At 55.7% G+C, this 15,350-nt stretch overlaps 1 protein-coding gene across 1 annotated transcript in view; it reads right to left on the reverse strand.

Moving 5' to 3' along the window:
- Positions 1-7,417, reverse strand: part of TBC1D22A (TBC1 domain family member 22A) — a 213,453-nt gene extending 206,036 nt beyond the window's left edge. The window contains exon 1 of the mRNA XM_040233357.1: positions 7,191-7,417. Coding sequence (XP_040089291.1) covers positions 7,191-7,252 — 62 coding nt within the window. The 5' untranslated portion in view covers positions 7,253-7,417. The remainder of the gene's footprint in view (positions 1-7,190) is intronic.
- Between the last annotated feature and the right edge of the window lie 7,933 nt (positions 7,418-15,350).

The following is a 15,350-nucleotide window of genomic DNA, read 5'->3' on the forward strand; positions in this document are numbered from 1 at the left end:
GCATCAGAGAGAGGGAACAGGAGGAAGGGCACTCAGCACCCAGGTTCCCTGGGCGCGGCCCCGGAATGGAAAAGCCCAGGCTGCCCGTCCCTCAGTGCCTCCTGATTCTCTGCCTGCCTTCTGTCGAGGAGGGGGTGGTCTAGAAGCTGCCCCCTCACCCCTGGAGAACTGAGGGAGACTCCCACCCTGGAGAGAGGAAGTCAGCGGGCAAGAGACCAGGTCCCAGCCCCAGCCTGGAGCCAGGCCATCATGGACCGCACAGCATCCCGCTGCCCTGAGGACCACCGCCCAGCAGAGAAGGCGCTCCAGGAGTGCGCGCTGCAGGGAGGCGGCACTCCGTCCACAGCTCTGCCACCCCCCGGGGCACAGAGCCAACACCTGCCTGCAGACGCGGTTCCCAGCCACTACCCCCGACTCCTCCCGAGGGAGGGCCAGGTGCTCGGTCCCGGGCACTCCTCCAGCCGAGCATCCCCTGTGCAGCCAGCCTCTCTGAGGCTGGGACCCCACTGCACCCAGAGAGCCCACGGGCCAGTCCTCACGTGGCCTGTGTTCAACAGAGGAGCGGGCAAGCCCGGGGGCAGGGAAGACGGAGCGGCCGCAGAGGGCACGGTGAGGGCAGGTGTCACTCCCAGCCCAGGTCACCAAGCCCTCCTCGTCTGAGCTGCTCTCAGCCAGCTGGGGCCGCCCCGATGGGGGCAGAGAAGCGAGATGTGGGGAGACACAGGCCCGGCACCTGGCCTGTTCATCTCCACCCACAACCTCCGCGCGCCTTCACAACGCTCAGAGGAGAGAAACAGTTCCTCCAGCTCTTGTTTTTAAAAAGTTTAAAAAACAAAGAATAAGTCCAAAATCATCAGGGATTTATTTTTCTTTAAGTCACCTTTGTACTCATCTAAAAATTAACCCCTAAGGGTCCAGATTTCCTACATTAAACAGAAATGTAAGGGCGGTGGGGGGGGTTGGAATTTCACTTTAAACTTAACTTTTTCAAAATGTCTCCAGACAAAATAAAAGTCATTTAATAACATAAAACAGGACGACTGGAAAACTGAATATTTAGCAGAAGCCCACCCTCAGGTGTGTCCACGGCGCTCATCAGAGCAAGACCGCCTCCACTCACCTCGGGGGGGCGGGCCAGAGAAATCCACTCCCCTAAAACTCAAAGTTGCTACCAGAGCACAGACTCCCAGGCTCCCCGTGACAGGAAAACAGGAACAGATGGTCCCAACAGCCGCTCTGAAAGCACAGCAAGAAAACCACCCCGGTTTCTGAAAACACAGGCCGCAGGGCTGGGAGACAGCAGCTGAGAACCCCTGAGGAGACAGGCAGGGCCTCCCCGTAGTTCCTGGACCCCAGAGGACACAGAAGACCCCTCCCAGCTCAGTCCCAGGCCCTGAGGACTGAAGACGCTTTGCAGAGGTTACCAGCGAGGGCCCAGACCGCCTAGCCTTTCCAGCACATCTCCTTGACCACCCCCACGGGGCTTTCCTGTGGCTGCAGGAACAAATGACCACAAACTTGCTGCCTTACGACACACACCCGTCATCCGAAAGCACTGGAGGTCGGAGGCCGGCACGGGTCCCCCAAGACTAAAGTCATTCTGGAGGCGACCCTGGGAGACCCATCTCCCACTCACCGGGCTTGTCGGTAGAACTCAGTTTCAAGCAGGTGCAGGACCAAGGTCCCCATCTTCCTTCTGGTCAAAGGCAGAGGCAGCCCCCGGCTCCTAGAGGCCCCCACGAGCCCTGCCTCGGGGCCCCCTCCTGCATCCTCAAAGCCAGCAACCGCAGATCAGACGGAGCCACGTGCCCCATCTCCGATGCCTTTAAGAGCTGCTGGGACTACAGTGGGTCCCCTGGATGCTCCAGGACAACTTCTCCATCTAAAGGGCAGCTGATGAGCGACCGTAATTCCACCTACGACCCTGATTCCCCTCTGCCACGGAACCGACGCTTCACAAGCTCTGGAGAGGAGGATGTGGACATTTTGGTGCGGGGGGGGAATCATTCTGCCAACCACACGCACCCCCTGAGGCCAGAACCCTAGGGGTCACCCCAACCCCCAGCACCCCGTCCATCAGGGACCCCTGCGAGGCCTGTCACAGCCTAGGCCCTGAGCCTGCTCTCGGGAGGACGATGGGGCCTCACCGCTCAGTGATGGGGACCAGGACCCAAGTCCTCTCCAGGCCCCACTCACCCCCTCCTCACTTCTGCTGCCGAGTCTCCCTATAGCAATGCTCTGACCCTGACCCGCACCTCCACGAGGCAGGCTGGCCCCTCCAGCCCCGGGTCCCTGCTTAGACAAGAACTCTGCCGGGGGCCGTGGCATTCTGTGGACGCAGAGCCCGCTGTCCTGCACCCATCGCCAGGCTGCAGCCGGGTGACCCTGCAGACTGTGCATCTGGTGCTCACCCCCGAGGCCCACGTCCCTCTGCTCAGCGCGGTCCCTGGCGCACGGAAGATGCTCCCCGCTCAACACTGCTCCCTGCATCTGCGGTGGCCAGTGGGGCGACAGCAGAGCCAGCTGGCCCGCTCACTCAGGGCCCCCTCGTGGCCCTGAGCACTGAAAGCTGACGGCCACCAGAACAAGGACGCTGAACCGTCTCCCGGCCTGGCCCCACCAGAGCGCCGCAGCCTTTCCACCCGCGGTGGGGGCCCTGAGCGCCACCCCCCACCTACAGACGTTGCCCTGCACAGTCAGCAGAGCGCACGCCACCCGGCATGCGAGGGGGCCACGCCGAAGGGCAGCGTGTGTTCTCACACCCGCGTGCGATGGTCTTGTCATGGCATTTAACGTTAAGTGTGGCAAGAACACCAAGGCCAATGGCAAAAGCGGCGGCCCTGCCCCTCCTAACTGCCAGCCTGGCCTCTCAGCCTCCAGTCCACCCACGACACGGCACGGAGGCCAGGCCACGCCTCGGGCAGAGTCCTCCGAAGGCCCCTCGCTCAGAAGGAGAAACCGAGAGCCTCTGTCCTTGCCGCAACCATGAGCCCCGCCTCCAGGCCTCACGCCCCATGACTGTCCCCCCTGAGCCCTGCCCTCAGCGATGGTCGCACACCCCTGCACTTCCCCCTCACACACACATGAGCGTCGCCCCCAAACCAGGGCCTCTGCACGTGCTCACCCCTCTGCCAGGACCACTCTTTCCCGGCCGCCCCCGAGGCCTGTTCCCGCACCTGCTGCAGACCTTGCTCAGATGTCACCTGCTCCGGGAGGGCTCACCCGGCTCACATCGTCCCGAGACCTCCCTGCCTCCCAGCCGTCTGCCCCTCTTCCCTTTGTCTGGACTCCAGCCATCGCTGGACAGTTAATGCGCTCCTTAACGCATCACTCTCCGCCTCCCCCACTCCGCTGTGAGCCCAGGTTCTGCTCTATTTTGTTCACGGATGCATCTCTAGTACCTGGAACCGTGACTCGCACGTTAATACGGGTTAAATAAATATTTGTTGAATCAGTAAGTTATCAGGCTCTCAGAACGGGTCCAAGAGGCCCCTCTCCTCCTCATCTAAGAGATCAGGGCTCGGCCAAGCAAATATCCTCCTGGAGGTCACAGGCACTACGGTCGAGTGCAGCTCCTAGGTCACACAGGAAGACACGCGGCCCAGAGCAACAGGGCCAAGGAGAAGGTCAGAGAGATGGCTGCAACCTGGACCACCCAGTCCCGAGTCAGACATCTTCCCATCCTTCATCCAGAAGAGAAGTTTCTAAGGAACCACCAGCCAAACACACAACCTAAGGCCCAGAGTGTGCACAGAAGAGGGGGATCTCCCAGCGAGACCAGCGCACGCGGCATAAGACCTTGGCCAAATCACCGGTTCTCTCCAGGCTCATCTAGGAAACAGTTCAGATCAACCACCGCTTAACTGATTTCGCAGTAACAATGCAAGGATGAGTAAGGACCACTCCCTAAACACGCAGAGCCCACTGGCTGGTGGAGAAAGCAAGCACTTTGCAACAACACTGAGTGTGATGCACAAAGGGGCACTTTAGTCCAGACCATGTGAAAACAGGCCAGGCTTCACCGGGAGGCACACTGGAAATGAGTTTTTCAAAATCCTTAAAAAAAAAAGCCAGGCAAAGGAGAGGGAAGGGAGGAAAAGAACATTCTGGTCAGCTACAAAAGCATGAAGCTGACAGAGGCATCGCACAGCAAGGGATCCACAAGCCCCTCAGCACCACTGAGGGCAAAGCGAAGAGCAGGGAGGGGCGGGAGACGCGCGGCTCAGCGGGCTCAGGTCATAAAGGGCCTTGTGCGTCCTGCAAAAACACAGAGGCTTCTCTGCACGGCATTTCCGGGAAAACCACCACACCTCCCTCAGCGAGGCCCAGAGTGTGCTTGGAGGACAGAGGGCGTTTTATAAATTCTGAAACACCAGCGAGGGACTTCCCCGGCAGTCCAGTGGTCAAGTCTCCACCTCCCGACGCAGGGGATGCAAACTCGATCCCTGGTCGGGGAACTAAGATCCCACATGTCTCTTGGCCAAAAAAAACATAAAACAGGAGCAATATTGTAACAAATTCAATAAAGGCTTTTTAAAATGAAATAAACCACCAGGGAGACAAACGTGTTCAGAGTGGTAGGAAGAGGGCCTGGCAAACGGTGACGGCAAGATGAACATCAGCCACTGCTGTCAAGGAGCTGTTCATCATAAAGGGCTGTGCGGTACAAAGAGCCTTTAACCGTTCTGTATTTTGTGGTGGGTGTATTCTTCCACCTTCAGGTTTCTGAGTTGGGGCCCACACTCAAAAAAAAAGCTAATTACAGGGCCCATTCACAAGAGCCGACACAGCGGCTAGAATCGGCGGGGAACTGGCCACGCGGCGCTTGGGCAGGTGAAGCAGTGCACGGCCCGCGACCCCCAAGGGAGGGCCACCTGCTGACGGGGAGCCGCAAACCCCCGAAAGCTCCTCCCGCCCAAAACAGCAGCGCCGCCAGAGGCGAAGCCGCAGGAGGCACAGGGCCCGCGGTGGCCCTGCAGGCCTCCCCTCACGGGCCGGCCTCCATGGTGCCGGCCGCGGCAGCTCACAGACCCCACTCTGAGTCTGGAATGATCTCAGGGAGCTGCTCTCAACAGTGCCTCTGCACAGCGCAGACTCAAAACCCCAGAACAGGCCAGGCGGTCTCTGGCGATGCAGGAATCACAGAAGAAACCCGAGGACAGCGGCAGGCTCCCGTGGCCGCCGCAGCCAGGCGCCCCAGACCCGCCGGCTGGAGACAGTGGAGACCCCAGGGACATTCTGCCCCAGGGCTGGGGGCCAGAAGCCCAAAGTCATGGTCCGGCGGGGCCCCGCCTCTCCCAAGGCTCTGGGAAAGGATTCCTCCCTACCTCTTCTAGCATCTACTGGCTGCCGGGAATCCGCAGCTTCCCTGGTTTGTAAAGGCATGGCTTCAATCTGCCTCCACCATCCGTGCCAACCTCCCTACACCTATCTCTCTGGGTGCAAATTTCCCTCTTCCCCTGAGGACACCAGCCATTGGACTCGTGCTCTCCCTAATCCAGAATGGCCTCGTTTCTCATTTTAACTCAATTCCATCTGCAAAATACCTTGTTTCCACATAAAGTCAGACGCACAGGTTCCGCAGATCTGAATTTTGGGAGGGACCTTATTGAACCCAAAGTAAAATTAAAAAAAAAAGTAAAGTGAAGTCGCTCAGTCATGTCTGACTCTTTGCGACCCTGTGGACTGTAGCTTATCAGGCTCCTCCATCCATGGGATTTTCCAGGCAAGAGTACTGGAGTGGGTTGCCACTTCCTTCTCCAGAGGGTTTTTCCATCCCAGGGATCGAACCCGGGTCTCCCACGTTGTAGGCAGATGATTTACAGTCTGAGCCACCAGGGAAGTCCCACTGAACCCAAGATAAGGACAAATACCCAAGAGACACAGTTATGGATCCAAAGGTTTATTCACCATTAGAACTAACACAGAAGCTCCATTACTCTCTTGCCTCAGTTGGTGGTTAAGAATCAGAATCCATTTAGACTGAGGAGGTACCAAAATCTCAGGACCTAACAACAACACACAAAACTGTTCCGCCACGTGGCTCCTTCTCCTCGGAGTCAGTGCTGTAGAGCACCTCTTCCTGTCACCACTAGGCCCTCCTACTCTCTGCTATTTCAGAGCTTTCACATCATCTTGGACCCTGACATTGGTTGTGATGAAACCTCTGACTGTTCTTCAAGGACCATCCTATACAGTAAAACAGGGTCTTTGGCCAACTTTAGTGACCCCTGTCCAAAAATCGCTGCTCTGGGCATACAGTAACTCAGCTCCTGCTAACTCCCAGACCACTCTGAAAATTAAGCCTTTCTGATTGGACACAGTGAATTCCAAAGTTTATAATTTTATCACTCAAATAATAGTGCTTATTATGCAGCCTTAAAAATAAACTATGGTCATGCATGATTCTACTTGGAGTTAAGACCATAATTCTTCATTTTCCGTATCTGAGACTTTTAGTTTGCAAACAGGACCATGTCTAGAAATCCTGTAGCTTGTTTCTCTCTAGTCTGCGTTCACCAGCAGTTGATTTCTTCCTAAGCATTTTCCAAGTTGTGTCTCCGTTTCCTTGGGGCCCTGGCTGGGCAGGGCCACACATCAGTTACAGGAGGACTTTGGAGCAGTACAGCTTCCAAGGCGCACCCAGATCACTGCTGGCACTTATTTCAAAAAAAAAAAATGTTTTTTTAATTTTCTTCCTGCTGTTGACTCAAGACAGGAGTTGGGTTTTGAGGCCAGGAAGTTGGGATGGTGGAAATTCACAGGGAGCCTCAAAGTACTCTTCCTAGCCCAGAGCAAAGGCAGCAAACCCCACAGGAGACTGAGCCAGTCGAGTGGGTCCAGGCCACCACGCCCCCTGCAGAAGCTCACCCACCCTGCGGGGACGGCCACCCGGCCACTTTCCGCGCTCCACCGACTCCTCGCGGCTCCAGGAGAGGGGGCTCCTATGTGCAGCCCCGGCGGCCCGAAGAGTCTCCGCAGAAAACAGCCTGGCGATCTCAGGACAAACAGCCTCCCCTCTGGCCTCGCTCCTACGTGCAGCCACGGCCACCTCCCAGACCTCACGGTCCGCGCCCCCGGACAGTCCCCCCGGAACCCCGATCGCCCCTCCGCACCCCCGATTCCTCCCGCAGCCGACGCGCCCCCTGACCTCTGACCCCTGACCCCGACCCGGGCCCCGTCACACCCACCTGCCCGGGACCTTGCTGCTGCCGCGCTTCCAGAACTGCTTCCTGGCCCCGTCGCTGGCCATGGCCCCTCCTCATCGCTCAGACCCACGGCCCCGACACCCCGAGGGCGGCCAGCCCTCCGCGGCGGCGCCTTCCTGTACCCCGTTTGGCGGCCCCCTCAGCGATCCCCGGGGTTCCCCGAAAATGTAGAGCCCAGAGGCTCTTCCGCCTCCCTCCGGAAGTTGTGCTTCCGCACGCCCGGAAGTCCCGCCCCCGTCCCCGGAGAGCGTGACGCACGACGCGGGCGCCCGACGTCACTACAAGGCGCCTCGGGGGGCGGTGCCGTGGAGACACGAGTTGGGCTGCTTGTTCGTCACGACGTCTAGAGGCCCTGGAGTCTTCTCCTGAGAGCCCCGCCGGGCGGTGGTCCTCACCAGAGGGCGGAGCAACGCGGGGACCGAAGGCACCCGTCCGCGGGGGTGGTCGAGGGTGTGACTGTCGCGCGCACTTGAGCGGGAACGGTAAACACCCGGTGGCTGGCTGACTACAGTAGTCAGGGCAGCTCGGCGAGAGCCATGGCGAGGGGCTTTGTGAGGGTCAGTGGGGGTGGGGCCGAGCCGGGGAAGAGCGGCGGGGGTGGAGCCGGGGCGAGTGAGGGGCTGGGGGGCTGGAGGCGCTGGGCCGGGGGCAGGATGGCCGAGGAGGGGCGGGGGTTGGACCAGGCTTCCCGAGTAAGAGCTGCCCCTGAAGCAGGAAGATTCCCCCACCTCAGCCCTGACCAAGGGCGGTTCTCGGCCCTGGCAACGGGCAGGTGAAATACACTCACGGTTTCAGAGACTTAGTTCAGTCCAGTCGCGTCCGACTCTTTGCGACCCCATGGACCGCACCACGGCACGCCTCCCTGTCCATCACCAACTCCTGGAGCTAGCTCAAGCGCAGGTCATCTAGTCGGTGATGCCATCCCACCATCTCATCCTCTGTCGTCCCCTTCTGCCTTCAGTCTTTCCCAGCATCAGGGTCTTTTCAGGTGAGTCAGTTCTTCGCATCAGGTGGCCGAGGTATTGGAGTTGCAGCTTCAGCATCAGTCCTTCCAATGACTATTCAGGGCTTAGTACAAAGGAAGGAATGGAGATATTAATGTCTATGTTGGTTACACGTTGAGGTAATGTTTTTGTGTGTGTGTCGGATTCAATAAAATGTATTGCTGAAATTATTTTCACACTCCTTTTTCCTTTTTTTTTTTTAAACGTAGCTAACCACCCTTATGGCAGAAAGTGAAGAGGAACTAAAGAGCCTCCTGATAAGTGAAAGAGGAGAGTGAAAAAGTTGGCCTAAAGCTGAAACTCCAGTACTTTGGCCACCTCATGCAAAGAGTTGACTCATTGGAAAAGACTGTGATGCTGGGAGGGATTGGGGGCAGGAGGAGAAGGGGATGACAGAGGATGAGATGGCTAGATGACATCACTGACTCAATGGACGTGAGTTTGAGTGAACTCCAGGAGTTGGTGATGGACAGGGAGGCCTGGCATGCTGCAATTCATGGGGTCGCAAAGAGTCGGACACGACTGAGTGACGTAACTGAACTGAAAGCTCAACATTCAGAAAACTAAGATGATGGCATCTGGTCCCATCACTTCATGGTAAATAGATGGGGAAACAGTGTCAGACTTTATTTTGGGGGGCTCCAAAATCACTGCAGACGGTGATTGCAGCCATGAAATTAAAAGACGCTTAATCCTTGGAAGGAAAGTTATGACCAACCTAGATAGCATATTGAAAATAAGAGACGTTGCTTTGCCAACAAAGGTCCGTCTAGTCAAGGCTGTGGTTTTTCCAGTGGTCACGTATGGATGTGAGAGTTGGACCATGAAGAAAGCTGAGCGCCGAAAAATTGATGCTTTTGAACTGTGGTGTTGGAAAAGACTCTTGAGAGTCCCTTTGTCTGCAAGGAGATCCAACCAGTCCATCCTAAAGGAGATCAGTCCTAGGTGTTCATTGGAAGGACTGATGTTGAAGCTGAAACTCCAGTACTTTGGCCACCTCATGAGAAGAGTTGACTCATTGGAAAAGACTCTGATGCTGGGAGGGATTGCGGGGAGGAGAAGAAGGGGACAACAGAGGATAAGATGGCTGGATGGCATCACCGCCTCGATGGACATGAGTCTGAGTAAACTCTAGGAGTTGATGATGGACAGGGAGGCCTGGCGTGCTGGGATTCATGGGGTCGCAAAGAGTCGGATGCGACTGAACTGAACTGAGCAGGGCGTTTGAAATCACCTGTGTGGTTTGCATTGGGTCTCCATCGGCCTGTAGACTGGCCTGAGAGCTCAGGGCCTGGTTTCCGACTGGAGCTGCAGCATGGCTGTGGGGAGCCCGTTGGCAGACCTCGGCCAGTTCTTGATTATGTTCTGACTCAGTTTTCCTCGCTTGCTGATAAGGAACCTTGATTTCGTCCCTGCTGTGCAGAGGACATTGTTAGGTGCTATGCGTGCATTGATCCTGTGGCAACCAGTGCCTCAGGGAAGGCCACCCGGGCCTGCAGAGCCGAGTGGCGCGCTCAGTTCCCTTGCGACACCCGCGTTCCCTGTCCCGTCTGGCAGTACCAAGGCTCCCGCTCTCCTCGTCCCCACCCTGCAGGCTTACTGGGTGCGTGCTGATGATGTCCCTTCACGCGGAGCTTGCAAGGCCCTGCCAGTCTTCTACTGTTAGAGCTAAGCAGGAAGCGCGCTCTAAACGTTTGTTAAAGGGGTGACGACCGTGTGAACTCTCCAGGGATCCCCTCCTGTCACAGCCATAGCACCTCCCTGAGGCAGTGGCAGTGAGTCCTTGGGGACCCCCTGCTGACAGTGTCAGGAGACCCTCAGGGCCCCTCTGCTGTAGAGCCTTGGGAACTCCCCCCACCATCCTGTGTGCGCATGGCCTCTGCGGATCTCGAGAGCTCCTGATAACGCCTCTGCAGATGCGGAGGGACCCCTTCTTGGACAAAGCCTCCTGGGACCCTCACCTAGCAGGGCTCAGGAAGGCCCCAGGGATCTCTTCCAGCCCCAGAACCTCCCCAGAGATCTTTCTCAGAGCTCAGCTCCTTGTCAGGATCCCCCAACCAACAGCATTTTCCCCAACTCAGTATAGCTTACTGCACAAATCAATGATCAGGGTGACATCCAAAACTAAGATACTAGCATTTAAAAAGGGGAACAGCAGCCAGCGCCTGGTTGGATGTAACTAGTACAATTTGGGTTTGGTCGCTCCTCATAACTTACCTCATGCTTTCCTGTCTGCTGTGTGTTAGGGGAGGAAGGTACAGGGAGAAACAGGTTGACTTGAAGGCTTCAGGACCGTTTGAGCAAAGCATTACTATTCCTAGTGCCGCCAACGGAGACCTAAAGGCACGCCAGGTTTATGGTTGCTTTAGGACACGTTGGGTCTGAGGTTGAGATCTGAGGCCTCAGCCAAGCAGTTGGTGAGAGGACCTGCTCATCTCCAGATGAGGAGACGGGGTTACCCAGGGGAGGATGGGCCAGGGTGAAGTCCCAAGACTGGTGCTCAGACATAGATCAGCATCGAGAGCAGAGTAATTGAAAAGCGAAGTCAGAATAGAGATGGTCTCCAGAAATGGGTTCAGACAGGGGCCATGGTAGCGATGGATGTGCGAGGAGTATCTGGAAGAAGGCCGATGGGGAAGGTGGAGGCGAAGAAGGGAACCCGTGCAGGCAGCACCCAGGAGAGCTGGACGAGTGCAGAGTGAACGAGTGAGCCTTTGTTCGTCTCAGCAGCAAACGTAAGAGGCCTCCTGTCTCTGAAGTTTAGGCAAACATAAAGCCAGGGACATAGAATTTCACACTTAACAGATGGCAAAGTATTTAAAAATCTGTCAGTGCCAAAATCAACGAGCGTGTGGATTTATGAGCAGCACATAAGTGAGAATGCACTGATTCGCAGCTGGTGGGAGCTCAGATTCACTCAGTAATTCCGGACAGCCATTTGGCAGTTTCTAGGAGTTGCTGGTATCCTACAAGCCAGGTGTGTACCCTAGAGCGACTCACCTGTGTTCAAAGGCAGGACTGTTCATTCCAGCGTTGCTGCTGGGGAAAACTGATCAATTATACAGTTATCCAAAGAATGCTCCGTGATAGTGAAAATGAAAAGTTACATCAACATAAACGGGTCTCACAAGCAATGTTGAGTGAAAAAAAGTTGAAAATGCATGTGGTATGATACCATTTAATTGCCTTTTTCTTTTTTCCTGCAAGTAAAACCATGCTAAAAGTAGTTGCCTGTGGGTGTTGGTAGGGACTTTGATCATTGAGGAATTTATAGAGGCTTCTTTGTTTTATGGGCTTCCCTTGTGGCTCAGCTGATAAAGAATCTGCCTGCAATGTGTGAGATCTGGGTTTGATCCTTGGGCTGGGAAAGTCCCCTGGAGAAGGGAAAGGCTACCCACTGCGGTATTCTGGCCTAGGACTATGATGGGTCACAAACAGTCAGAAATGACTGAGCGAGTTCTCACTTCAGTAAGGCTTCCTCGGCGGCGCTAGCGGTAAAGACCCCACCTGCAGTGCTGCAGACATAAGTAAGACACGTGGGTCTGATCCCTGGGTTGGGAAGCCCCCCTGGAGGAGGAAGTGGCCACCCACTCCAGTGCTCTTGCCTGGAGAATCTTATGGACAGAGGAGCCTGGCGGGCTACAGTCCACGGGGTCACAGAGTCGGACACGACTGAGCACGCAGTGTGGCCCTGCTGACTCACAGCTGCCTCGCTTCATGCTTCGCCTCTTAAGGCAGGTGGACTGCGTTCGGTTGCTCGTTTTATTCTTTATGACGTTTTGCACGTTTAAGTTCTTCAGAGAGCATAAAAATACAATGACTGACGTCTTACTCCGCCACGCGCTGAGCCGTCTCAAACACTTTCTTGGAGAAGGCAACTGTAAACAACAGTGAAGGAGCGGCACTCACTGAGGCCTGGAGGGGTCGGGGCCACTGACGGGTCTATAGCTGCTGTCTCAGGTTGAGTAGGTGTGACGGGACGGAAGGCAAGGAGCCTGGCAGATTCCAGGCCGAGGGAGTATCGTTGCTGAAGCCAGAGGAAGCTGCGTCATGCACAGCAGGTGGGGGTTGGGGGTGGCCTAATGTGTGACGCAGGTGGGGCTCCCCAGCAAGCAGGTGGCGAGCCATATTTGCCTGCAGGTGGCTTGCTGGGGAGAAGTTGAACTGGGAGGGCTGCAGTGGCGCCTGGGCCAACCCCAAAGGAAGGCCCCCGGAGATGTCTGCATTGAGAGGGCTGCCCCCGACCGAGGGGAGGGAGAGCCCGGGTCCCTGGGGAGTCTGGGCACTGTGATGCTCTCGAGTCCGCCCAGCTCACCCTTTGCGCCGCTCAGATCTGCTCACCCCGCAGAAGTTCACCATCTCGGAAGAAGGCTCCAGGATTCCAGGTGGCCCCTTTTCTGGAAAAGCTTCCAAGAGGAAGGTTGACGTGATCCTGAAGCCTCGGCAGCCACTGTCCTGTCCCTCCACGTTACCCGCTGTAGATTCCACCCTCCCCCCAGAACCACCTCTGCTGATCTATATCAACCACCTGTTGGTGTGACTGACTCTCATCCTGGAGGCTTCATTCGGAGCCTGGTGGCCGAGGGCGCCCTTTCAGGCCAGGGCTGCTCCATTTGCCCACCTGCTGTTAAAGGCAGAGAGACACCCCAGTGATCCCTGTAGGTGCCAAATGCATCCTCACTCCCCCACCACACGGGAGCATCCCTCCCTCCCCCAGTGGTCTGGGGGAGACCCCTTTCCTTGCCTGCTCGTCTCTGGCACAACGTGCCCAAAGTGAGCAGGCAGCAGACGCAGCTGGAATTGCAGTGAGACTCTGCCTGTGTCTTTTTCTGGAAGCGTTCCCACTCTGGAATCCAGGCCGCTTCACGGGTCAGAGCTCCCAAGCAGAGCGGACACCACACTCCAAAGGCCAGTGCCCAGGGCTTCATTCTCCGTCAGGACACAGCCCCTGGGTGGTGGGAACATGTTGTAGGACCAGGGGTCTGGTGGCCATGGGCTCACTTCCACCCACTTCTGGGCTGTGAAGTGGGACCCCTGGGCGACTGCAAGGCTGTGCAGGGTCTCCTGTGGATGCATCAGGCACTCGCAGACCTACACACAGGAGATACATGCAAGATCACACACAAAGACCAGACTTGAAAATGCCCTGAGCAGACAAAAACAGTTTAGTCACACACGCAAAGCTTAATTTAGCTTATTTTCCAAGACAGGCAAGGCTAACATGACCTGGGTCACTTCTTGCTTACTCATCTGAGAATTAAAAGCAAAACTTAAACTGTTCCCCAAAATTGAGATGAGGTAACCACAGGAGACATGAATTCGATCCCTGGGTCAGAAAGATCCCCTGGAGGAGGAAATGGCAACCCACTCCCATGGTTTGGAAAATCCCATGGACAGAGGGGCCTGGCAGGCTACAGTCCGTGGGGTCGCAGAGTCAGACACTACTGAGCGACTAAACAACAAACCCCTAACCAATTCCCTTTCATTTAACAAAATTGTAACCAAGCACCGCGAAGGATATCAGTCGCTGCCTCCAGCGACAGGTAAGCTGCTTCATGGTGGACCTGTGCGCCTCCTGCCACGGGGTCACAGGGCGCCGCTGCTGGCCTGCATGAATCAGCTGCCTCCCCCAAAGCAATCCTGAGGCCTGGAAATGCCACACCAGCCTGTTCAATGAGCCTGACCCTAGGTAGCTGGCCAGGGAGAGGAGGAACCTCAGCACCTCCCCTGCACCAGCCCACCTCTGGCAGGGGCCACCTGACGAAAACCAATTTGACAACCTAAATATGCTCCATTGTTTACAGTATTTTTTAATTGGACCAAACGTATGCCATGTCTGACACGGTGTTAAAACGTGCTCACATGGTGCTACAGCTTATAAAGGAGGAAGTGAAAGACCCCAGGAGACAGTCTGATTTCATAATTAAGTATATGTTTTAAATATATACAGCAAAGGACATATTCAGAGAGGAAACACAAGTGGTGAGTCAACAGATGAAAATGGGACTTTTTAGTAATTTTTTAAATAAGCAAACACTGATCAACAGGCCACCAAAGACGGACAAGGACGACATCGGTAGCAGTGTCAGGAAGAGGTGGTGGTGGAGTGTACATAGCTGTCCCGCTGGTGAAGTACGTTTGACAAGATACAGGAAAAGCCCAGTGAAGACACCTAGGCTGTGATGCTCCGGCTGCTCTCCTCGGGATTTATCCAAAGGGAATAGCTTGACAAACAAGTGAAGATTCATACAGGCTCTCTGTTAATTATCGAAAACGGCGAAAAGCTGGAAGCAATCTAAATGCCCCGCTCCAAATGAAACGGGTCAAATGAATTCTGAGACAACCAGTGCGACCGTGCAACCTTTAAAAATCCATCTTTTTGTTACCAAGGTTGACAATTTATTGTTAAGTGTAAGAGGCAGGTTACAACATCTTTTGGGAGAAGTTTAGTGTGTAGACCCAGAAGGAAAATTCTAGAAGGTCACTGAGTCAGCTAAGATGCTTCCAGATGAAGAAAACATAATTCAGCTGATGGAAACGCTAAAGGGGATTGATTGGTTCAGTGCCTAGAAAAGTCCAGGTACGAGAAAGGCTTTTGACACCATGCAATCCAGGCTGCAGATCCGTTTCTCTGCGGTGGTCTGGATCCTGTCCCCACTCTGTGGGCAGCCTTGGGTCTCAGGCTGACTTCCCTTATCGTCACAACTTGGCTGCCAACAGCTGGCACAGCTACCGGCACACTTGTTCACAGCCAGGGAAGTGAGAGCTCTGCCCCACCCAGTTGAGACTTGGGTGCCTGCTCTCCAGTAGGCAAGCACTTAGTAAAGGTGGGTGGCCTCATTCTGGCTGGCTTAGGCCAGTCAGGACCCATCTCTGCAGCAAGGCTTGTGGTCAGCCACCCCCAAACTCCATGCCCATTACGGAGCCGGGCGTGGGTGGGGCGGTTGACCGAATGATATCCACAGCAGGAAGGCCCCCAAATGCTACCGGGGTTGCCGGTGGAGGGACCACAGCGAGTTGTTCATTTGGAAATATTTTGTGTTTTAAGAGACTCAGAAATATCTTTCAGAGAGGCTTGCCTTTCCGTGAATTACTCACCCAACTTTACACCAAGAAAACTCCCTCCTACCTGGTTCTA

Source organism: Oryx dammah, unplaced genomic scaffold (assembly GCF_014754425.2).
Source record: "Oryx dammah isolate SB20612 unplaced genomic scaffold, SCBI_Odam_1.1 HiC_scaffold_29, whole genome shotgun sequence".
NCBI classification, from domain to species: Eukaryota; Metazoa; Chordata; class Mammalia; order Artiodactyla; family Bovidae; genus Oryx; species Oryx dammah.